We start from the raw sequence: 26,435 nt of genomic DNA on the forward strand, positions 1-26,435 counted from the left end.
CCAAATGAAGAACAAGTCCGAGCAAAAAACAATTTATGTTGATATTAGATTGTTGGTGTCTTTATAGGAGTTGTAAGTTGTTAGCATAGTTGAGGGAAATTAAATCGAACTGAACATTTTAAACTCAAAAAAACAAAAAAAAATGCAAATATTCAAAGATAAATTAATGGTAAACTCGTGTATCACACGGATGCTAACCTAGTTAATTATATTGTTTTTACCAACATAATAAAAACATGTTTTGTTAGATACAAGTAGGTTAATGTAAAGTTTTATAATATAACTTTTTTTATTATATTTATCAATAATTTAATTTAACGGTTTTCTTAACGGAAAGTGTTAAATGGTTGTGAAGTCTTTTTTTTTTTTTTTTTTTTTTTTTTTTTTTTGGGTGGTATCTTAAAGTAAATTTTTTTATTGGTGGATTTTTAAAATGGGTTATTTGTGGGTGCTAAAATACAAAATTTCCTTATGAATGGTAAGACAAATAATTTCATTATAAATGTTTTAAAAATTAGGGAAAAAATTAAAGGAGAGTGTAATATGTCGCATTATTAGTTTGAGTTACTATATATTACGGTATAGATTTGAAGAGATAGGCATACAATTATTCAATTCATTCCAAACTAGGCTCTTTGTTTGTTCACCTTATTTTCACTTATTTTAGTTGTAATAAGTTCAGTTAATTTTAGATAAGTTCACTTTGAAAAACTAGTTATGAATCTTATGATAAGGGCTACTCAAATACAAATTACAACTAAAATAAGTTTTAATAAGTTCAGATAAGTTCAGATAAGATAATATAAGTTTAGATAAGTGAATATCAGATGAAATTATATTAAGTTGGATGAATTTTATTACACTTATAAAATTATTAATTGTCGTGAACTCGTGATCACTTTATTAGACATGTCCATTTTGTCTTTTTGGTTATGGCATCTAAATACCAGTTTCTTCAATAAATAAAGGTGATCATAATATAAAACCAATAAAAACATGCATAGTAGCTAACATGAAATAGGATAGTAAACTCGGGCCTTGACTTTGAAATGGACTTAAGGAACTATGAACTTGGACTTTGCAAAAATTAGTGGCCCTAAGACCTTGGATTGGATTGAGCCTTTTGAAATTGAAAAACTTACGTAGTATTTCATTTTGAAAAGGGCTCTTTATTAAAGTTTTAAAAAGTGAGCTTAGCTTGTTGGGTCAAGGACTTTACAAGGCTTGATTTAAAGTTGGACCATGCATGACTTGGGTCAAAAGTTAGACCATTGTTAGAAACAACAAAACATAAGGTTAGAAATCTTGGCCTTCGAGGTTAGACTATGACACAAGAAAGATAGGAGTCGAGAAGATAGCGTACGAAAACAAAGAGAATAAGGAAAAGTAGGAAAATGAGGCTACTGTAGTCTGTAGACCCTAATCGTGTCTTCCAAACTCAAATCCGATGATGAGTAATATTTCACCGGTATTTTGTCGGGGTGCATATCGGATTTGAAATCTACAAATTATTTTGACCTAATTCTAACTTGATTTGAAAGTAGACTTCTAGATTTCTGGTGCTTTCCAACGACATATTATATGCTTTATTCCAAGTTACAGATCAAAAGTTATGAAAATTTTGAAAATTGTGAACTATCAAACTGCCGCGCAACGTCAATTTTGTCGTGGAACGACAATTTTGCCGCTTCGCGATAATTTTTTGCCTTTTAAATTTCTTTTTAGTTCCATTTTATAAGAATTCTAAACTTTTAACAGTTGGACCAGCCTTTTTCAAAAGAATTAAATTATGACCCTTTAAGAGCCTACCCCATATATGTTAAGGGTCGGGTTTGATCCTTGGATTTTAGGCTAAATCGGGGCTTTAAATAAAGTCTCGCCCCGTTACACAGCGTACATGTGTTATTTAATGTTTAGGCACTTCTGATTTAGTGTAGTTCAGTTCAGTTTTGATAGTTTCACTTCAATTCAATTCAGGTCGTCTTAAAATAATTCAGTTCTAAAAATTTCAGTCCAAAACAACGAGAACTTGTAAAAATGTAGATGCACCAAACATATCTTTCATTATCGCAAGCCAAACGCAAAGCCCACATAAACCATAAATCAGGAAGAGAAAAAAAAGTCAAATAATTGGATAGTTGTAAAAGCATAGATACTTTGTAGGCCATTGCATTGCATCCACTATGATTTAAGCAACGAATTTCTTAATTGTAATCATTTGCATTGCCATTAACTAACAATTGATTCAATGAATTCAATAGTGTCAAAACCCATCAACTTGTTTCTCGTCTTTGTCTCAAATAACCTGTTTATTCACATGACACATCGTTTACTTCCAACTATTGCGTCCCATCCCTATCTTTGTTCTTTTGTCGTATGAGAAGAGTTTGGCCTCCATCTTGTCTTTCCCTACTATTCCAACTATGTCACTCACCCACTTTCTACATTCTAGAATTTTAATTATACTTTTTCTGTTCTATAAGTATTGCAATGTGCTAACTTTACATTATGTATAAAGTTTCTTCAATTCATAATCATAAACATGGTACAAACTTTGTTGAGTTTATCACAATGTATACTTTTTAAAAATAATATTTTATATTGTTTAAATTTGTTGGTTGAAACAATAAAACTCTACATGTTGTAATATTTGTGGAATAGAGGAATAACACAATAAAAAAATGAGGAGAGGGTATTATACTATAATGTGAGTCTAAACTCGCAATGAGACATATATAATAATTAATTAGACATTTTATTATATAAGTTTTTGAAAATCTCGACTTTTAAATTTAGATATAATAAGTTTTAAGATATTTTATATAAGTTTTTGAAAATTTTAGACTCCCTTTACCTTTTTTGTAAGTATTCCATGGAGACTTTTGCACCTTTCTCCTAATATTAATGATTTTTATAAGACAAAAACATAGTCTTATAAGTTATTGTTGAAAATTGTCTCACTATAAATAGTTTATTAATATTAAATTGTTATAATTTATACTTATTGATAGTTAGATACGAAGTATATAATTGGTCAAAGTTCTTCATTGGCATACATTTCCAGTTAAAGTGGAGCACTTAAGCAAACATAGAGGGAGAATAAGTTATTAAACATTATATATTCCCTCTATTTCTAAAGAAGTGCTCCAATTTGACTTTTACACTGTTTATATACGAGTACACCACTTTAATTTTTGTTAATGCTTTATAGATAAAATATTCGTCATGTGTCATGTGCCATGTGCGTACTTGTTGGATTGCCTTAATTAATGTATTCCTTTTGAATATCAACTTTTTACAATTTATAATAATTGACACTTACAGATATAAATGGTCAAAATAGCGTGTTGATAAATATATCAATTAATTGATTGGGAAATTTATTTTAAAATAAAGGAGTATCAATTTTTTAATACAAGACATATTATATCTATCACCCAATACTTTGTGGGAAAGGGGGTCATTGATAGGAGTACGTTCAAAATGAGAGATACAATAGCTTCTTTTTTTTTTTTTTTTAGGGTAAGTGGATGACTTAAATTCTAGTAGATAAAGGCTATTGAGTAAGTTGGGATGGCATGAATTATCCTTTTCATGAAGATAGCATCACAACTTGTGCATATAGTCAACTAGCCACTAGCTAGCTAGATCACATGTTTGAGATGTTTGGTGGATGGAAAATTAGAGCTTTGAATTTTATCATACTTCAAGATAAGATTAAGTAGGTTGTTTTAATTTTTACGGTATATATACAATGAAAACAATTAGGCAATTTATTAAACATGACCAACAATTAGCCAGCACATGCATGAAAGTATCATGGTTTTATGCATAATTTAATTGGTTTGAATGAGTGTTTCTATTACATTTCTCACAAGAAAACCGTGTGAACGAAACCACTTAAGTGAAATACTAAGGTCGAGATAATTTATTTTCATGACGATGTTCTTAACTACACATGCAATTTTGTTTGAATAGTAATTTATAGTTGAGCATAATGTAAGTTTTAAATAGTCTCTTAGGCTCGTATATCTCCACGGTTGCACCTAATACTTGTATTAATTAGAGGTGTCAATTTAAATCATTTGTTAGATTCGGATCAGGCCAAATTTAGTCGTATAGGGTTTAATCATATTAGATCATTTTATCCTTACAAATCAATTATAAACTGAATAACTTTTGATTAAATTAAACCAGATTATTTTAAGTTGAGCATTTTTTGTGAGCAAATTTTATCCCACTAGTGAGCAAAAAAAAAAAAAAAACGCTCATCAATCTCTCTCCAACTTTTTCACATACCCCACCAACATTTCTCTCTCTTACACATCACCAAATTATTATTAATTATGTTTTGAATAAATGAAGTTTTAGTGCTGCTAATTACAATTATACTATTATTTAACTTAATACAATTATTAAATATTAATTAATAATATTGAAATTTTAATCGCTAAACAATTATAAATTATAAATCTCACTAGAAATAGGAGTAAGAATAATATAGTGTTTTTGTGATTTTTGAAATTATACCAAAATATGTCAAAATGGATCTCTATTTGTAGAGGAAAAAAAATATAACCGTTGATGATTTTTTTTTTTTAAATTATAAATCGGCCAAAATATCCGTTTTAAATTAATTATCGTTTAAAAACGGTAATATTTGCTGATTGGAGGAAGAAGCTGACAAGGACATTGGAGAGTTGCTGGGTCCCACGTAGTTACTGTTCATCCTCAAATTTGCTCATAGGATGAGCAAAATCAGAAATGCAAAATGCTTATTGATGGGGACGGAACCATTTTTAACAAATTTGCTCCCCATTTTTGCTCATGAGCAAAAAAATGCTCACTGATGTAAGTGCTCTAATTTAATATGTCATGTATGGGGTGGGAATGTGGGATGGTTACTTAAAATTAACAAGTTCTCCTGCTCTTAATTGAGTTGTTTCTATAACAACGTTATTTTAATATTACAAAGTAATGTGGTACGGAATATATTACTAGTAGGAGTATAATATTGCGACGGTGCGACACCGATACTGATAGTACGAGTAATTTGTGTGAAAGGAAAGGCGGAGGAAGGATGAAACTGTTGTTGGAGATCAAAGAACGAATATTTACAGATCACATCGAGATGAGATGACTGTCGAGTCAACAATATTTGTCAACATTTTAATCCTTATTTATAACACCTAATTCAAAGATCTATTATCTAGTACTACTAGGTTTTTTGTTACCATAATTTAAAATCAACTTGAAGTTATTAATAACGGTTTTCTTCTTCTTCTCTAATAAATTTGCTGAGCCTTGATTGTCCTTTTAAGTCTTTATATTTAAAAAATACGATTGATTTTCATAGATATGGTTAAAAGACTCAACATTTCTCAATTGCTCTACTTTTTATTAAAACTAGGTTAAAATCCCGTGCAATGCACGGTTAAATATTTTTGACAATAATAATATTACAAAATGTAAAGTATATGAAAGATATGTAGAAATATTTCTTTTGGGTATAAATGCAATACATATGATTGTCAAATTGGAAAGAAAATATCTTAAGATGTAAATAGTTTATTAACTTTACTTACACATTTTGCCAAAAAAAAAAAGGAAAAAAAAAACGAAAAAGGCGGAAAATTTTTTCCACAAGGTCATGACAAGTGTCATTAGTTATTCGCTTTTAGTATAAGTTAATAGATAGATAGCTACATAGTATATACCGTCCACGTCGTCGTCCAACCTCTTGAAATATATACTACCTCCGCTTCATGTTACTCGCAACAAAGGACATGTTTGCGGAGGCCGAGGCAAAAGATTGAAAGCTTGATTATGGAAATATAAGGGTATATGTTTAACTATTAATCCAATAAAAAAAAAGGAAAAACAAATTTAACCTTAATTAAATTAAATACCCCACCACCACCCACACCACCAAGCAGCAACCCAAGCCACCCACCACCACCCCAGGATCACCGAAACCACCCACCACCACTACTCAGCATCACCAAAACCACCCACCACTGAAATCGACGAACCCGACACCACAATACAGCCAACACCGACGCACCCCAGCACCACCACGAACTGATCAAAACCCAGCCGTCGCAACCCACCATACCATCCTTGAAAACCCACACAACCACGAAAACCGTAGAACCCACCACCACCACCACCACCACCAACCAAGTGAAACCACACAATCTTGAATCCACCAACACGAAAATCCTTGAAAACCCACCACCAACCCACGAACCCACGACGCCACCGGAACCCACGAATCTAGCAACCACGAACAAACTTACCACGAACCCACAAACCCTTCTCTATCATCGATTACAACATTAATTGGTCAAATTTAACCATCAAAACTCTAGATCTAGAGTTTTGATGGTTAAATTTGACAAAAAAACCTTCGAATTTGGGTTTCATAGCCAAATGAGGAAACAAAAGGCAAAGGAAGAGAGAGAAAACAAAGGCGGTGATGTAGGTGGTGGTTTCCATTGAAGATGTTGGTGGTGGTGGTCGGTGGTAGTGGCGGTGGTGATGGTGGTGGTTTCCATTGAAGGTGGAGGTTGTCATTGAAGGTGGTGATTATGAAGGAAGAGAGAGAAAACTTATGAAAGAAGATGTTGGATGTAGATGGAGGGGAATGAATTAGGATGAATATGGTGATAAGGTGAAATTAATTAACCTTAGAGATTAAGGTAATAAGAACAAACTTATAATTTAATTAGGATGTTTATAAAAAAAAAGTAAGGGTAAAATTGTCATTTTATGGTCAAAAACTTACTTAAAAAAGGAAAGAAAATAATTTGTTGCGAGTAATGTGAAGCAGCCATTTTAGGAAACTGTTGCGAGTAATCCGAAGCGGAGGTAGTATTTTTTTCCTAGTTTAGAGCAAAACCGTAACCACTAATTCTCAATTAGTGGTATAACGATTTAACCCACAATTTTTAATATGGTGATTTTTTTACTCATATAAACCGCTAATAGTATTAGCGATTTTGTTTTACACAAAAAACTCATATTTAAGAGCAAGTTTAGCCCCAAGTCTTGAATGTGACATCATTTTTTGTGGTCTCCATTGAAAATGATGTCATCAAATTCTTGTTAAGACTTACATAAATTTATCACTTTAGCCCTAAGACTTAAATATTTGACATATTATATGTAGAAAAGTGTAAAAATAAATAAAAGGGATAATAAAAATAAAAGTGAGGTGGGTGAAGTAGGTCCCAATCTCAAGTCTTAAGTTGAGTCTTGGAAGACTCAACTCTCAACTTGAGACTTGCTTGAGATTTTTGAAGAAAAATGGGAAAAGTCTTAATCATATATATGTCTTAAGACTCAAAATCATGATGTCACCCCAAGTCTTAAGACTTGGGGCTAAACTTGCTCTAAGTTGGATAGATGACGTGGATGTAGAAATTTTTTTAAAAAAAAGTAGTGTAATGATTATTACTTTTAGAAGACTAGAATTATGATTATTACTTCTAGAAGAGTAGAAGTACATAGAAGGGTTTACCAAATCAAAAATTAAACAAGATGGCTTGACTTTAAAAATAGAACAGTTTTGTGTCTTGGCGGTGCCCAAATTGTTGATAAAATTTTAAGATAAATTTTTTTGGCTTGAATGTTAAATACGGTTCTATAATCCCTTTTGAATTTTTGAAATTTTGTTTGTAAATAATAATCTATATTATTATTGACTTGAAATTTTTTTTATAGAATTAAAACTATTTTTACACTGAAATGAAAGTTTTTTTTTTTAGCAAACTAAAATTATTTTTACTGATTAGAACTTATTTTTACATATTCTCTATATTTTAATATATTAAATATATCTATGTTATTATTAACTTCAAATTGATTTTATTAAAAGTATTTTGTACTAATATTCACTATTATTTTTAAAAATAAATTAATATATTATAAATGGATCTTAGTTAAAAGTACTTTTCAAAACAAATTTTAGGATGAAAATAGAATTGAGCTGAGTTATACGATATTTATTAAAACTTATGATTTATTATGAAATATTAGATGTATATTGACAATGAAACTCTATAAAAAATTTAATCTATCCAAAAATTCACTTAGTTAGTATCATATGTGTCATAATATACCTAAATTTTCGCTTACGTGGTGTGCCACATGGCGAATAACTTGAATGCTAAGTGTCACTCTTTTGTGGTCTGGCTGCGAGACTGGCTTGTAGTATGAAAGGAATTAGCCACATTTTTGTGGAATTATAAAAACTAAGCTAAAGGAAATTAAAGTCACACAAAGAGATTTTAGCATGGAAAACTTCTTAACCCTAAAAAGAAGAAAAACCACGACCACTTGGAATTTTTGGAAAGATTTTTTACTAGAATAGGGCAATCAACCTATTACAAGCTAAAGATTCTATCTCCAAGTTCCTCAACGAACTTGGAGTTGCCAGTAGCAAGTCCCTCAGCCTACTGCTATTCTCTTCTCTTTCTCTTCTCACTCTTTCTCGATTGACTTCTCTAGAGTTCAGTCAAACTCCCAATCCCCAATTACAACTCTTGAAAGAAATAGTACGTCGTCTAATGAAGGAAAATAAGAAAGTTATCAACTAAAATAGATAGCGACTCTTGACTCTTTTTGAAAACAAAGAAGATAGAAAATGTGATTAAGCAAGGGTGAGTTTTTCTAGAAAACAACTTAGGTATTTATAGAAAAACTTAGCTTAATTAAAACTCCATAACTTCCTCCACTTACGCCACTACTGCTGCATATCAACACCACCACTCTCCACTACTTCCAGTGCTTCAAACATGTCCTAAAAATCAGGGCATGTTGAACCACTTAGAAGCAATTTCCTCGTTTAGTGGAGGACTTAATCAATCACCACTAGCGCAAGTACGGTTAAGGGAATCAATTGAACAGCTTTTGAAAGACATTTTTTTTTTCTGAAAATAAAAGATATTAATTTGAATAACAAATCAGAAAAAGATATTTTCAAAAAAAAAAAACTTACCCATAATTTAGCAATCTTTAAGTTATATCTAAAACAAATTTTAATCGCATTCTACTAAGCATCCAACTTCAAATTAGTTTCACTTACATATAACCTAAAATATAGAATACTTTAGACTTTATAATTTCTCTTAGGATGTCTCTGCTCCGAGTCTTCATTCTCCTGCTTCTACTCCGAAGCTTATGTTCCTTCAAAGGAACACTGCAACTAATCTTCAGTTTCTCAAGCTCTAGTTCCTTTGTCTTGAATAGCTCTGCAACTTGACTTATCAAAGTACACAACTTATCAAGACATTAGTCCAATCATAAGTTTGACTTGTGTTATCATCAAAACATCAAAGGCAACACCGACTTTATATATTAGTGATAGTTTTGTGCCCGGGTGATGCCTAGATCTTTAATGAAATTTTAGAATAAACCTTGAATATGAAATACGATCATATAATCCCTTTAGAAAATGAAAAATATTTAGGCATATGATATCATATCGCTTATTTATATAACATCGTACTTTTGGTAGTTTTGTTTGTAAATACATATCTACTCATGTTATTATTAACTTGATATTATTTTTATGAACCTAAATTAGTTTTTACTAAACTAGAAGTATTTTTTTTCAAACTCGAAGTACTTTTATTGATTAAAACTTATTTTTATTGATTTTAAATTACTCTATGCTTTTAAAATAAATTAAAGATCAAAATTTAAAACACATCTTTAATTTTCTTCCACTACGTACTCACCAACTCTAAAAATTCACTTGATCAGATTAACTAAGGGTCTGTTCTCTTACGTTGAAATTCAGTTCAGTTCAGTTCAGTTCAGTTCAGCTCAGCTCAGTTCAGTTCTGTTCAGTTCAGCTCAGTTCAGTTCAGTTCAGTTCAGTTCAGTTCATTTCAGTTCAGCTCCAAATTTCCTTCTCTTATAAAATATTCAGTTCAGTTCAGTTCATTTTAGCTCAGTTTAGCTCAGTTCAACTCAGTTTAGTTCAGTTCAGTTCAGTTCAGTTCAATTCAATTGAGTTCAGTCAATGAAAACATACCCTAAATTATGTGCTTTCACAATAAATGTGCCAAAATCAAATCACCTATAAATCGAACGTTGCCATCAAAAAACAAAGGAGAAAGTATATGACATCAATGACATGAACTTATTACAAAATGCATGACGAAACATAAATTGAACATTGTCCAACATTTACAACTCTCAATTCAATTAATAATTGCAGATAAATTATAGCAGGGCAGGCCCATTGATTTTGTGCATTTGTTAAATGATATGATCTGATTTGTAGAGAATTAAATAACATTAATTGTTTAATTATACTTGTAAAAAGTTAGAAGTGGTATTATAATGGGAGTTTAGGTTCTTCTATCGGACATGTAATTAAGCTGGTCTTTAAGGAATCCCACTTTTATAAAATACTTTGTATTATAATTAGATTAATGCAGACGTGTCCTAATCCTGTAGACAAACGGATCTTCATTAATAGAATAACATGTTTTGCTAAACCTAGCCGTAAAGTATCAATCAATCAATTAACCTATACTAAAAGCGAACCTAAAGTGACATTTGTCACGATGTTATAAAAAATTTTCCCGCCTTTTTATCTTTCCTTTTTTTTTTTTTTAATTTTTTTTTGTCAAATTTTAATGACTTCCATTTTATAACCTACCATAATACTTATTTCCATTTTGACAACACATTTAATCCAATCATACTCAATTTAAATTTTTTTTTTTATTATTTTTCAACATATATTTTATATACTATAAATCTTTTAGTTACAAATATACTAACATAGTTTAAAATTAAGGTATTGACATATATCATCATCCAAGATTATCATAATATTATTATAATTTTTTTCCTCCGACTTAAAATTTATTTTAATTAAAAATAGGAATAATAATTTTGGTAGGATACTTTGTATAAATCTTACAAATATACATAACGTTTATAAGAACAACTGAACAAAATCATTTTATTATATTATGCTCCTCCGTTTTTTTATAAGTTATGGTTGAATTTGCACATTTGTTGAGACACAACTTTGACCATCAATATCTTTAATTAGAGACTATTATTTTGTTACAAATATATTTTTTTTGGATAAATTTGTTGAATTAACACCATTCTTTATAAATTTTGTTGTAAAATTTAATTATGACCGTGCATGACACGGGATTTAACCTAGTTTGCATTAAAATATTACGCCCTTCAATTCCTTCTGAAGTTCTTATTTTATTAATATTTTAAGGAAAATTTTAAAATTATTCTTTTTTTTAATAGCTTTTAAAGTTATTCTTAAAATATAAGAAAACACGTAGTTATTTGTAATTATATATAATTTACCTAGATAAGTGATTTAAAAATATCAAGTTCTGATAATCTTTACTACAAATAAGTAATTACACGAGTTATGGCTTGTTCTTTTCAGCTTATTTCCAGTTTAGTTTAGTTCAGTTCAGCTTCAATAAGTTCAGTTTAACTCTAATAAGTTCAGTTCAATTCTTATCTTAATTTTCTTCTTTCATAAAATATTCAATATATTTCAGTTCAGTTAAGCTCCAATAAGTTCAGTTTAGCTCACTTCAGTCAATCAGAACAAACCCTTAATAATCATGCATTAGTAAATACTAAATAGTGCACAATCTAATCAAATTCATAAATAGAAAAATGTTGTACATACAAACTTCATTCTTTATTATTTGTTGTATTTCCTTTTAGCATAATTTATCCATTTACAAATTTTTCATGTTAAATAATTTTTGCCTAAATAATATAAGAAAATCTATAAAAAAAATAATTTATTATTATATTCGCTTATCTAAATTTCAAAATAACCGTTAAAATCATGATTTTTGTTGATCGATATAATAAAATCAAGTTGAGATCCTCTAGAGTTTGAAAATTATAGAGTTGTAGAGTTGTGAGAGTTTTTAATTATTTTTATTGAACTTTATTTTTTATTTTGAAATGCATGCAAGATGAATATTAGGGCCTGTTCTGTTCCGTTGAAATTCAGTTCAGTTCAGTTCAGCAGTTCAGCTCAGTTCAGTTCAGTTCAGTTCAGCTCAGCTCTTAATTTATGTCTAATGATATTGCTAATGATATAAAGCCAAATTTCATTCTTTTAAGCTCTTATTACAACGACAACAACAACAAAAACAATAATAATAATAATAATAATAATAATAATAATAATAATAAAAATAATAATTGAAATAAAATACTAATAATAATAATCATCAATAAATAATAATAATAATAAATAGTATATGTGTTTAAAATGTTTAGAGGTTTCAAGTTTTTAATATATTTTCCATACATTTTATAATATATTTTCCATACATTTTATAATTATAATTATATAGTATATTTTTCGTAAATATTTTAATATGTACATTTGTATATACACATATGTATAGTAATAAATAATCAATAAATAATCAATAAATAATCAAAGATCACTAATCCGTAGTTAAAAATCACTAATTAATAAGTTTTGTTCAGTTCAGTTCAGTTCAGTTCAGCTCAGTTCAGTTCAGTTCAGCTGAGTTCAGTCAATCGGAACAGGCCCTTAGCCATTGATCTTTTGTGGAAGGTCTAAATTTATTGAACTCTATAGAGTTCAACTCTAGAGGATCCAAACCCAAGCAAATCTCATCTATTTAGGGTCTGTTCTCTTACGTTAAAATTCAATTCAGTTCAGTTCAGCTCAGCTCAGTTCAGTTCAGTTCAGCTCAGTTCAGTTCAGCTCAGTTCAGCTCCTATTCAGCTGAGTTTAGTCAATGAGAACAGACCCTTAGTCCTCTATGTTTTTACTTTTCACTTATGATTGTACTTAGAAAATATATTATCTGAAAAAGTTTTTTTTTTAAAATACGGAGTAGTATTGAAAATGTAGGATGAAAAATAATTACATCATATGACAAAATAATATGTGTTCATGTTGTGTCAACTTGTCAGGTTCTAATTTCTCTATCCCTAAATTCGACCTATTACATATTGCATAATGGCCATAATCATGTTAGATTACATTAAATATTGCCATTCTTAACGACGGATAATCATGATGTAAACGGAGTCAATTTCAAGTCCGGAGCTAATACTCGGGGCCGCCGCCGGGGTAACACCCAAAGTTAGATAAGTAGCATTATTAGTTTAATCTCATAAAGTAATGGGGGTATTTCCTTTAATTAAAAAAGAATCTACTCTAAAAAGCTACTTGTATTTTACTTCCCAAAAAGTTAGTATAACCTTTCTAGCTTTCTCAGCTATCTTCTCATCAATCAGCACTAAAAAAGAGGAAGAGAAGAAGCTGCTGATAGAGAAGCCAAGGAAGGTGAAAGCATGCTTTGTCGGCCATTAAAGCTTCATCTAAGACCTTTCATCCATCCTCTTCGATTTTCCTAAAGATTTTTCACCATAATTTTTCATTTTGACCCAGATTTCATTCATCTTATTTTATTTTTATTTGGTGGGATCACACAATAAAATCCCTTCATTCATTGCATTTTGAGTGTCTTTTTTGCTTCTTAAAAGGTTACTATATCTTTACCTTGGGAAAAGAAGAAAAACCCCATATTATTTTTCATTTCTTTTTCTCTTTTTCAGCTCTAATTTTGCCTTTATTTCATCAATTATATGATTCCCACAAATCTTGGGAAAAGTTGAATTTATGTGTTTATGCTTAATGGGTTGCAATTGTGGTTGTATTTTTCCTCCTTATATCAGCTCTCATTCATGGTGGTTTTCTTGCCTCTCCTACTTCTTCTTTACAAATAATGGCCTTAGAGGTATGCTTGTAGCCTTCTCTTGATCCTTTCTTGTATCTTGTTTTCGGGTTTTCGATTTTTCGGATTATGTTGCACCCATCATTGTTCTTTAACTTGTGATATTGATTACTATTAGGTTGTTAGAATTGAAGGAGGGAAAAGGGTTATGTTAGCAATTTTTGTATGAATAAAGGGTTTTTAGAATGCCAATGTTTTCTAAATCACATAAATTTTGGGTTTGGGGATTTCTCATTGTTATTGCCCATGTAATTTACTTGTCTGAAGGGTTGAATTCTGAGGGTTTTTGTCTGTTAGAACTGAGAAATGGACTTAATGATAAATACAATAATCTGAGTAATTGGAATCATAGTGATCAAACACCTTGTAAATGGATAGGTGTGACCTGTTCCAACAGTACTTACCAGCCTGTTGTAGTATCTCTTGATCTTACAATGATGAATCTTTCGGGTTTGTTAGGACCGAGTATTGGCTGTTTAACCCACCTCACTTATCTTGATGTTTCTTTCAATTCATTGGGTGGGAGTATACCACATGAGTTAGGGAATTGCTCCTTGTTACAGTCTGTTTCTTTGAACAATAATCAGTTTGAAGGTTCAATCCCTGCTTCATTGGGTAGTTTGTCTTCTTTGCAATACCTGAATCTGTGCAATAATCTGTTGTCTGGTCCCATTCCTGATGAGTTTGGGAACCTTTCGTCGTTGGTTGAATTTGTGGCATACACCAATAGGATTAGTGGTCCATTGCCTCGGTCGCTTGGGAATCTGAAACAGTTGCAAAAGTTTCGTGCTGGGCAAACGTCGATCAGTGGAACCTTGCCTGCTGAGATTGGCAGATGTGAAAATTTGGAATATCTTGGACTGGCACAAAATCAGCTTGTTGGGAATATACCTAAGGAGATTGGGAAGCTTACTAAGCTGACTGAAGTGATTCTTTGGGGTAATCAACTTTCGGGTAATATTCCGAAAGAGATTGGGAATTGTACTAATCTTGAAACACTTGCTTTATACCAGAACAATCTTGTTGGGGAAATCCCTGCAGAAATTGGGAACCTCAAGTTTCTTAAAAGATTATACCTCTATAGGAATCAGCTCAATGGAACCATTCCAAGGGAAATAGGGAATCTATCTTTAGCATCCGAAATCGATTTTTCTGAGAATTTATTGACAGGGGAGATTCCAGCTGATTTTGGCAACATAAAGAATCTGACACTTCTGTATCTTTTCCAGAACCAGCTTACTGGTTTTATACCAAATGAGTTGACTTCCTTGAAGAACTTGACAAAGCTGGATCTTTCAATCAATCATCTCACTGGTCCTATTCCAATCGGCTTTCAATACTTAAATCGGATGATTCAACTTCAGCTGTTCGACAACGAGCTTACTGGTACCATCCCTCGAGGGCTTGGGATATACAGCCCACTCTGGGTTGTTGATTTTTCAGCAAATATGTTGACAGGGAGGATTCCACCATTTCTATGCCGTCATTCTAATTTGATATTGTTGAATCTTGAGTCGAATAAGCTTTATGGGAATATTCCAATGGGCGTTTTAAACTGCCCATCCTTGGTACAGCTTCGTTTGGTTCGAAATAAGCTGACAGGGAGCTTTCCTTCAGAATTGTGCCAATTGAAGAACCTCTCTGCCATTGAGCTTGGACAGAACAAGTTTAGTGGTCCTATTCCCCCTGAAGTTGGAAATTGTAATAAATTGCAGCGACTGGATCTTGCAAGCAATAATTTTGTCTTGTGGTTGCCGAAAGAGATTGGTAATTTGTCTCAGCTGGTGACTTTTAACATCTCATCCAATTTTCTTACAGGGAGTATCCCGATTGATATCATTAACTGCAAGAAGCTTCAGCGGCTTGACCTTAGCTTTAACAGCTTTGAAGGTAATCTGCCAGATGAACTGGGGACCCTTTTGCAGCTGGAACTTCTCATGCTTTCAGAAAATAAGTTTTCTGGAAATATTCCTGCTGTACTGGGCAATCTTACTCGCTTAACTGAGCTGCAGATGGGTGGAAACTCATTGTCTGGTCGGATACCATCGTCTCTGGGATCTCTTTCAAGCTTGCAGATTGCTATGAATCTTAGCTATAATAATCTGTCTGGGACAATCCCGTCAGAACTTGGAAATCTTATTCTTCTGGAATATCTTTACCTGAATAACAACCACCTGACTGGTGAAATTCCAAGCACATTTGGAGATCTTTCTAGCTTGTTGGGTGTAAACTTCTCGTATAATGACTTAACAGGGCCAATACCGTCAATACCATTGTTCCAGACCATGGAATTGAGCAGCTTTCTTGGAAATAAGGATCTTTGTGGCCAGCCTCTTGCTTCAGCCTGCAACGATACATCAGCATTTCATCCGTTTCTGCCCCAAAAAAATGCTGAATCTTCTCAGGGAAAAACTGTTACTATAATTGCAGTTACTGTAGGTGGCATTTCACTCATTCTTATTGTAGTTATATTGTTTTACATGCGCCGGCCTGTTGAAACCGTGGCTTCTGTGGAAGAGAATGGTGATGATTCTTCAGTCTCAGATATTTACTTTCCTCCAAAGGAAGGCTTCACTTTCCATGATCTCATTGTGGCAACAAGCAATTTTCATGAGAGCTATGTTATTGGAAAGGGTGCTTGTGGCACGGTTTATAAGGCAGTAATGCATACAGGATTGACAATTGCTGTCAAGAGACTAGCTTCTAATAGGGAGGGGAACAACATTGAGAACAGCTTCCGAGCAGAGATATTGACTCTTGGAAAGATTAGACATCGAAATATAGTGAAGCTTTATGGGTTTTGCTATAACCAGGGTTCAAATCTGCTGCTGTATGAGTACATGTCAAGGGGCAGCCTAGGCGAGGTTCTTCATGGGTCTTCATGTAGCTTGGATTGGCCTACTCGGTTCTCAATTGCACTTGGTTCTGCTCAAGGTCTAGCGTATTTACACCATGACTGCAAACCGAGGATTATTCACCGTGATATCAAGTCCAACAATATCCTACTAGATGATAAGTTTGAAGCACATGTTGGTGATTTTGGCTTGGCAAAGGTTGTTGACATGCCACAATCAAAATCAGTTTCTGCAGTTGCTGGATCATACGGATATATTGCCCCTGGTAAGATTTTTATGTGACTTGGACATATTCGAATTATAAGTTTTTGGGAAATTCTCTTTGGTAAACCTCTAATTTTTACTTTTCTGAATGGTAAATTGCAAAAATTCTTATTATCTTTGGTAAACCTAAATAATTGGTTACTTTCCTTTTTCCATTTTCAATTCTCATTTGTGTACTTGTTATTTCATCATCTGGCAAATGCTATTAACCTTTAGCGAATGTATAAAATGAACGATAGCCATAACAACTTTGTCGGCACCCCCTCCACAAATTTTCGGTGATTCATTCTAGGATATTATCTTCTTCTCTTGGAAAACGATTTGCCTATAATATGTTCATTAGTGACGAAAATGGTCTTGACTTGCTGTTAAGAATTGCGTAAGTTGTGATGAGTGTCTATCATATATTATGGAATGCCTTGCAAGCAATTAATGTGAAATAATCGGATGAAATTATAATGTTGCTTTGATGTGTCATTTAATTTTTAAAGAACAGCCCTTGTTCTTTGTTCATTGATTTGTTTTCCAGCTGTAGTTGGACATGCAGAAATGCAGAACTGGTAATTTTCTACACAGTTCCTTAGGATATTTTAAACTTAACTCGTCTATTGACTCAATATGCAATTTACTGAGCCTCTTAATTTGACTGAAAATAGTTACATCTTGATGATTTCATTCTATTGAACTTGAATTAATCAAGTAAACTGTTTTAGACGTGGTGGATATAAAGCTAAGATTTGATCATAATCAAAATTACTCCTTATAAATTTCTGAAAAATCATACTAAAAAAAATAATGTAGGCTCTTCTATGAGATAAAAAATCAGGTTGCTAGGTCTAGATATTAGGTAGAGAGCAAAAACTTGTTACACAGGTTATGTTAACTTAGCCCTCGGACAAAATACGGTACTATGTATTATATATCCTTGGGACAGGAGTATTTACTTTGTATGGTAAGGTTAGAAGCATATTTAAGACTGATATACTGTAATAACATGAATATCTAAGGCCAGTAATTGCATCGCCAGTCAATGAGGATTACATTTTGATCTAATTCTACTGAGTTATGGCTTCTATTGGGAAAAATGCAAGTATAGCAGAATTAATTTTCTCAATATGGTTTTTTTATGTCCTTGCAGAGTATGCATACACCATGAAGGTTACAGAAAAGTGCGACATCTACAGCTATGGAGTAGTTCTTTTGGAATTGCTAACTGGAAGAACCCCTGTACAGCCAATAGAACAGGGAGGCGACCTAGTTAATTGGGCCAAAAGTTATATCCGATCTAATTCATTAACGCCTGGGATACTTGATGATCGATTAAATCTACAAGACCAAGCAATTGTTGATCATATGTTAACTGTCATGAAACTTGCTTTACTCTGCACTAACATGTCTCCTTTCGACCGGCCATCTATGAGGGAAGTTGTGTTGATGCTAATTGAATCGAATCAACAAAACGAGAAGTCAGATTCTCCTTCATTTCATGATCATGATATACCTCTCAAGGAAAATGCAGTCTGAACACTTACACATGCAGTAATGTGGCTAATTCTTCTTTCTAATTAATATTGTTATTAGAGATTAACTAATCTTCATGTATATTCTATATATAAATTTTCTTTCCCCCATTTTGTAAGGTAAAATATAATTATTCTGCTCCTGATCAACATGAGCTTATAGGAATCACTGTATTCTAGAAACATTATAGCCTTCACATAAATGATTCAATGGTGGCCTTAAATTATCTTGGTCACCTGATTAATAATCAAATGCTGTTGCAATTTACCTTCTTTCAGCTGATCTATGAGTTCTATAATCTCTATTTCTATATCGCCTTTTCGTTTTCATATACCTGCGGTAACTTAAATCATATATATGTGAGGCCAATTTCCATGGCTTTACTAGTGAACTTCAAGTTGGCATCTGCACTAACACTACCCAAACTGACAAAAAATCTTTTTAATCTGTAAGCTGCTGGTGTGAGGCTATTGTGTCCTGACTCCTGAACCACTTACTTGCGGTCTGAAAACACTGCTTTCAGTCATCTACATAGTCGAGTCATCTGCAACATATGATATTGAACTTGCAACTAGTCTAAACTGTTATAATTTCTAACATGTTACATACTGTACTACTTACTTTCTAAGAAGGAAAAAAAAAAAAAAAACAGAGAAATCATAATAATAAATTTGTGATACATCAGTTTAAGATATTGCAAGGTGTTACACAATTCTCAAGAAGCATTATCCAAATAACTGTGAGTGCTCTAAACACAGTTCACTGCGATTTGAAGTAGTACTGCAGAAGTGCAGAATATGGATTAATCTCCTCTATACATTTCTTACATCAAAAATTCCAAATATGTGCATAGTACGTAGTCAGATATGAACCATTGTACGAGGATCATGGTTTTACTTTTACACTACCTAGAGCTTGAGGTGCCAAAAGGTCCTCTTTATCATTTGTATTGCTTAACAATGTGTTTTTCCAAAAATTAATATACATAAAACATCAACTTACTTGTCTTTGCTTTGTGTAGTGGATCTACTGTCCCATTTATCCATTGCAGAAATTGGAGAAGGGGGATGCAGCTGACGAGTATTTAACATCTGTGCATGATCAATGGTCGAGAATTTGACAATACGCCATTTCACAAATTTTGTGCAGATAATGGCATGGTATTTCGTTTCTCTTGCCCAAACACTTCTTCCCAAAACGGCAAAGCCGAAAGAATTATACGCACAATCAACAACATGTCTCGAACCATTCTCTTCCAGGCTTCTCTTCCTCCTTCTTTTTGGGTTTATGCTATTCATATGGTAGCCTACATTTTCAATATCCTACCATCCAAAGCTATCAACAACCTTGAGAGAGAAACATCACACTAGGGGTCCGAGTCACTGAAATGCCCAAAAAATAGTGAAGTTTGCCAAGGTCTGCCATATCAAATTCGGACTTGAGGAGCCCAATAATCTCGGACTTAAGAGCCTCTGAGGATGCGGTAAGCACGATGTCATCAACATACAAAAGTAAGTAAGCAACATTCGGGCCATTGCGGAAAATAAAAAGTGAGTTATCACTTTTGGCACAGACAAACCCAATCCGAAGGAGAAAATTAGCAAAACGTTGATACCACGCCCTAGGAGCCTGTTTCAGACCATACAAAGACTTTCTGAGCCGGCACACATAATGAGGAAACCGAGGGTCCACAAAACCCGGAGGCTGATGCATATACACAGTTTCTTTGAGATCCCCATGCAGAAACGCATTTTTGACATCCAGTTGATGAATAGGCCAATTTCGTCCCATAGCTATGCTCAAAACCGTACGAATAGTTGCCGGTTTAACCACCGGACTAAAAGTCTCATCACAATCAATTCCAACCTGTTGAGATTTGCCATTGACAACAAGTCTCGCCTTGTGCCTCTCCAAGTCACCATTTTCCCTGAATTTGTGCTTAAATAGCCACATGCATCGAATAATGTTCACCCCCTCTGGTCTCGGAACAAGTTCCCAAGTCTGCTGTTTAACAAGAGCATTATATTCCTCATTCATGGCGGCATTCCAATTCGGGTCAAGCTTAGCTAATTTGGGATTTTTAGGAAGAGAAGAAATAGCTTGAGCCGAGCAATTATATTTTGGATTTGGTTTGAAAATCCCATGCTTTGCACGAGTATCCATTTGATAGGTGGAAATCGTACTTGGCCGTGTTTGAGGAGTGGGAACAGGTGTGGGAGGAAAAGATCCAAATTGGATTGAGGGTGAAATAGGGGAATTTGGAGAGTTTGGTGGAGTGGGCTGCTGGGTGGGATTTGGAGAAGAAGGCAGATTGGGCTGCTGGGGGGAGTTTGTTTGCTGGGCCTGCACGCGGCCCACCCGCAAGGAAGGAGAGTTGGGAGGGAGTTGGAGAGAGTTGGGCCGAGTGGTTTGTGGGGTAGTAGCTGGGCCGTGCTGCTGTGTTGGGCCGGTTTGAGCTTGCACAAGGAGGGGAGACACTATGGGAGATGGAGAAGAATCCAGAAAACCATAGTCCATTTCTTTGAATTTTTGAATGTTAGAAAATTGGAAAATATCCTCAACAAAAGTGACATGTCGGGAAATGATGGATTTGTTGGTTGATAAATCATAGCATAGATACCCTCGATGATGAGAAGGAAACCCCAAGAAAACACAAGGGGTGGATCGTGGGGCAAGCTTATGTGGAGCGGTAGCACTGAGATTTGGGTAACATAGACAACCAAAAATACGAAGATGATCGTATGTGGGCAACCGACGATAAAGGATTGTGGTTGGGGTTTGGTTGTTGATAGCTTTGGATGGTAGGATATTGAGAATGTAGGCTACCATATGAATAGCATAAACCCAAAAAGAAGGAGGAAGAGAAGCCTGGAAGAGAATGGTTCGAGACATGTTGTTGATTGTGCGTATAATTCTTTCGGCTTTGCCGTTAAGTATTTGGGCAAGAGAAATGAAAGACCATGCCATTATCCGCACAAAATTTGTGAAATGGCGTATTGTCAAATTCTCGACCATTGTCACTTTGAAAAGATTTAACATTCTTTTCAAATTGAGTCCACAAATGCTCGGAAATGAAGGAAAGTGTCATAGACTTGAGATTTGAATTTTACTGGAAAAACCCAAATAAAATGTGAAAAATCATCAAGCAACACCAAGTAATATTTGTGACCCAATTTGCTAGTAATGGGAGAAGTCCATAAATCCGCATGGATAATATCAAAAGGGGAAAACGTTACAGAAGAGGACGACTTAAAAGGAAGCCGTACATGTTTTCCTAGAGGACAAGAATAGCAAAATTGAGAACTAGTTCCCTTATTACATTTGATTAAGTTATTTTTACTAAGAAAATAAAAAACTAGTGTGCCGGGATGTCCAAGTCTATGGTGCCAAACTGAAGGAGATATAGCAGCTAGAGAAAGATGAGTGTTTGAAGCGGAAGTTGTAGAGAGTGGATAGAGATCCCCTACACTATTGCACCTTGCTAGAATTGTCCCCGAAAGAAGTTCCTTCACAGAAAAACCGAGAGGGTCAAACTCAACAGATACATTATTATCACAACAAAATTTTCTGACAGAAATTAAGTTTTTAATAATGCTAGGAACATATAGGACATCTCTGAGGTGGAAAGGAGAGGTAGGTGTGGGTGTAGTGGTGTTCCTGTAGCCATGAATTGGAATGCGTTTGCCATCGCCAACTAAAATAAACTGAGGAATGCTCAAATTAAACAGTTTAGAGATTTTACCCGCATCACGAGTCATATGAGAAGTCGCCCCTGTGTCCATGTACCACCCATTATCCGGAACTTGAAGACCCATGGAGCTATAAGCTTGACCGAATTCCGTAGGTGTCATGAGTGGACCATACCCGGGTTGAGTCTGGCTAGCATAAAAAGCCTGGTTATGTGTGGGCCGAGGACCTAACAAAGACTGCTGAGGAGCCCGGTATTGCGGCATTGGGCTAGTGGGGTAAGGGCAGGGTGGTGAAGCCCACTGCCCTTGCTGTGACCATGCGGGCTGGGCCTAACTCCACTGATGGGCCTGATGTTGGTGGGCCGCATAAGCTGGGCTAGCAGGTTGTTGGTGAGGGGTGGAAATTCGCCCTTTGCCACGACCTTTCCCGTTCCTGGCATTTCCACGGGGCCCCGACCCCGCCCACCACCACGACCACCACCACCACGTTGCTGGTCGGTCTGAAGGGGTGGTTGTGACGGCAGTAGTGAGGTGGCGGCGGCGGGAGTATGTTGAGCGATGAGGGCATGAGGTCCATGCTCTTCATGTTTGTTTATACGGTTTTCCTCCAACAAAACATGGAACGAGCCTTATTAAAACTCGGTGTATGATCGGTTTGAGAGATCAATGCAGCCACTGTGTCGTACTCACCCTTAGGTAGACCCGAAATTAGCTGTAAAACCATATTCCTATCGGAAATCGGGTTGTCGACGTTGCTTAATTCATCGGCAAGGAGCTTGATTTCCTTGCAATAATATAATCCGCCATATTAGCGAAATTCTCAAGCCTAATTGTGTTAAATTTCTCCTCCAAATACACGGCCCTAGTGTGCTTGTTGTCATGGAAAACTTCTTCAAGTCGGGTCCATAATTCAAGAGCGGTGGCACCTTGTTTCATGATGGTGTGAACAAGGTCCTTGGAGATGGTACTATAAATCCAACCTTTCACAATAGCGTCAAGCCTAGTCCATGTTGCATCATCAATATCTGTCGGCCGAGAGACGGAGGCATCAATATGGTCAAGAACATTGTAAGCACAAGCTTGAATGTGGAAAAGCTCAACCCAAGTTGCGTATTGCCCTTCCTCTTGATCAAGGGTGATGCTAATCAGATTTTTGATGTTTGTTACTGCATAGGCTGGCTGGAAGGTGTTAGAGGGAGGTGGAGGAGTTGCATCATCGCCGGCCATGGATGAAGAAAGGAGGGATAAGGCTAATGTGAGGCTACGGTAAGGCCAAAGGTCGGTGAGGGATAAAGAGAGAAGATAGAGAGATGCCCAAGGCAATCTGATACCATATAAGATTATGCAAATCTCCTTGGAGATGGTATTCTCATTAACCAAGTATAAATAGGGGAAACATTACAAGAGAATACCAAGAGATAGAATACAAAGAGATACATAATTATGAATACAGAATACCAAAGGGATGAATATTAATCATATTCATTAACAATCTACATATGAAGGTGGTGGACAATTACTTGGTGTTTTCACCACTTCCCTAGGATCATTAGCCATCTCTTCTGCCTGCAAAGCATCATAATCGGAACTCTCTATCCTATTTAGTGAATCCAATATCTCATCCATAGATGGTCTGAATTCCTTGTCATGTTGTAAGCACTGGAATGTGAGCTCTGCCACCAAAGTAGTCATCCTCTTAACCTTGAAGTCTGAGGCAAAGCCTAATTGCGGGTCTACCAACTCATCAAAAGCACATGTTTGAATCCTGTTCATCGCATAGTTAAACAAGTTGATCTCACTTCCATTCCTCTCCAAGTCAATTGCAGGCAAAGAAGAAATAACCTCAATGAGAACAACCTCGAAGCTGCAAACCTCACTTCTATCAGTTGGCTGATAACATTGGTGATACTCCGGGTCTACGTACCCAGGAGTTCCCTGTGATGCTGTTGAGACATGAGTTACATCAGTAGGAAAGAGTCTAGAAAGTCCGAAATCAGCCAACCTAACTCTGAAGCTTTCTGTTAAAAAAATAAAAAAAAAAACACTTTGAAGCTGCTAGCTGTCTAGGAGAATGTTTCTAGTTTTGGCATCAACGGTGTATGATATCACAAGCATGAAGGTATGAAAGTGCACTGGCTGTTTCAATCAGTGGCGGATCCAGGATTTCCAAGTAAGGGTAGCGAGCACGTATTTGTTTAAGAAAATTTTAAAATAAAATTAAAACCGGACTTTATTTTAGCTATTCATATTGAAAAATTCCCACAAAAACGATTAGCAAAATAATAAACTGAGTGGTTTTATTGATGCAATGCAATATGTTAGTATATTGTTGTGCTACTTATTAATTGACAATGTGATTTTGGACATGCATACATTTGGCTGAGAACTTACAACAATTACTAAGATATATTATACTTATAAAAAATAATTACGATAAAAAAAAACCTACATAATGGTATGAGGAATCAAATTAACAATTTTTAGAAATTAATACTAGTGATTTTTACTTGTACTTTTATTTTAACAAACTATTCGTATCTAATTTATCATTATAGTTCATAAAATACTCCATACATCATAGATTACTAGCTTTTTGGCCCGTTCAATGCACGGGTGGTTATTTGAGTTAATTACTTTCATATGCAGGTCTGCTTTTTTTTTTTTTTTTTTTTTTTTTTTTTTTTTTTTGAAGGGATATGCAGGTATGCTTTTATATGAAGTAATTGTTTTATTTCTAAAACTTAAAAGAAAAAAAAACTGTGAAAGAAGATGAAGAAATTTATTTAGATATATATACTTGAAGATGGTAAGATATGAAAAGATATATTAGTTTAAATTATATTTAAATGAGGGGATTACATAAAGATATAATTTATAATAAAAGTTGTCTTTTTTTTTCTCGTAAAAAAAAAAGACAACTTTTATTATAAATTATATCTTTATGTAATGTGTACTAATTAATTGAATTTTATTTTATTATGGTGGAAATAACACACTTCATTTTCTTACTTGAATTTGCAAGTTGTAGAATGCATAAAGACTTAAACATAAATATTAAGAGAGATGACATATGTCATATGGGGTATTGAGTGACTTGTGATGCCATGTGTCATATGAAAAATTTGTGGTTTGTGTTTTTAAATACTAAGTATAGATATAGATTTGTGAAAATGAAATAAAATCTTTATCAATAAGAGTAATGCATTATTTTAAATTACTATTAATCTTATTAATGCTTTACTTTTAAATTACTATTAATCTTATTAATGCTTTACTTATACATGCACATTATGGTATAAGAAATAAAGTCTAGGGGAAAAATTGATTTGGAAAAATAGGGGGAAGTGGGGCTCGAATCGCTGATAAACTTGCCGCAAAACACCAATCTTGGTAAATTCTCTCTTACCACTGCAACATTGATAAGCATCTAGTATAAATGTCCAGTATTAATAAATTTATACCGAAATTCTGGGGGTAGCATGTGCTACCCCTTGTTACTACATGGATCCGCCATTGGTTTCAATGGCAATTCTGAGGCGAATGGGCCATGTGAGTGATCCGGGTTTTGCCTTTTCAGCAAACAGGTGATCTGCCACAGTCCCATTTTCCACACACTCATATACAAGCAGTAACTCCCTGTAGTGCTGAGAAGTGCATCCATAAAGATTTACAAGGTTTTGGTGTCTTAGACGCATGAGTATCTGAATTTCATTCATGAACTATTCCACCCTTCTGAAGTTCTTTTCATACAGTTGCTTTACTGCTACTTCCCTACCATCTTTTAGCTTTCCTATGGTTGAAATTTTTATTAGCTACTTAATGATGAGGTTAAGGCTATCTTTTTTGGGTATACAGATGTACTAATGTACTTCCACTACGAGTACTCTAGATTACTTGCATCTCTTTGATAGTTTGATGGGATACGCATGCCAATGCACAACTTAAGGCTCATACAAGGCAAAGCCTAGCTTAACTTGTATGTTTCTGCTTAGAATGCACAAAAATATGTTGTTGTGGATGAATTGATAGAGTAATAGCTTGGTTGTTGTCTAGTTGTTGGGTAGTATATATGAGTGTGGACTGTGTGAAGCTTCTACTAAGTGTGCCATACCTTAGTAAAACTTTGTGGATTGATTGGTATGATAATTGATTGCTCTTTGTTCTTGGTATGTTAATTGAGGTCCCTTGTTGTTTTTACTTGCAGGATCTGTATATACTGGTGTATATTTTGTTGGGCCTAGGTCACCCACCTTGCCGGGACGCACGCACACTCAACTCCACATTAGTATGATATTGTCCGCTTTGGG

At 34.1% G+C, this 26,435-nt stretch overlaps 2 protein-coding genes and 1 pseudogene across 2 annotated transcripts; 1 reads left to right on the forward strand and 2 right to left on the reverse strand.

The window, feature by feature from the left end:
- Positions 1–13,185: 13,185 nt before the first annotated feature.
- On the forward strand, positions 13,186–18,716 carry LOC145632144 (uncharacterized). The gene is made up of 2 exons (XM_081684440.1): positions 13,186–16,919; positions 18,057–18,716. The coding sequence occupies exons 1-2, from the start codon at positions 13,985–13,987 to the stop codon at positions 18,440–18,442; spliced, it is 3,321 nt and encodes a 1,106-aa protein (XP_081540566.1). The 5' UTR covers positions 13,186–13,984; the 3' UTR covers positions 18,443–18,716.
- A 4,168-nt stretch (positions 18,717–22,884) lies between these two features.
- LOC145632965 (uncharacterized) lies at positions 22,885–23,355 on the reverse strand. Its single transcript, XM_081685282.1, has one exon. It carries the CDS (start codon positions 23,353–23,355, stop codon positions 22,885–22,887), a length of 471 nt encoding a protein of 156 aa, XP_081541408.1.
- A 258-nt stretch (positions 23,356–23,613) lies between these two features.
- Positions 23,614–25,844, reverse strand: LOC145632966 (LEAF RUST 10 DISEASE-RESISTANCE LOCUS RECEPTOR-LIKE PROTEIN KINASE-like 1.1 pseudogene; annotated as a pseudogene).
- Positions 25,845–26,435: the final 591 nt, after the last annotated feature.

Source organism: Chenopodium album, chromosome 5, assembly GCF_948465745.1.
Source record: "Chenopodium album chromosome 5, dcCheAlbu1.1, whole genome shotgun sequence".
Lineage (NCBI taxonomy): Eukaryota > Viridiplantae > Streptophyta > Magnoliopsida > Caryophyllales > Amaranthaceae > Chenopodium > Chenopodium album.

Excerpts from the sequence above, each read along its gene's own strand:
- LOC145632144 (XM_081684440.1), top strand. The coding sequence starts at position 13,985 with ATGCCAATGTTTTCTAAATCACATAAATTTTGGGTTTGGGGATTTCTC. Across the intron at positions 16,920-18,056 it reads ATACGGATATATTGCCCCTG|AGTATGCATACACCATGAAG; the intron begins GTAAGATTTTTA and ends ATGTCCTTGCAG.
- LOC145632965 (XM_081685282.1), bottom strand. The coding sequence starts at position 23,355 with ATGGCCGGCGATGATGCAACTCCTCCACCTCCCTCTAACACCTTCCAG.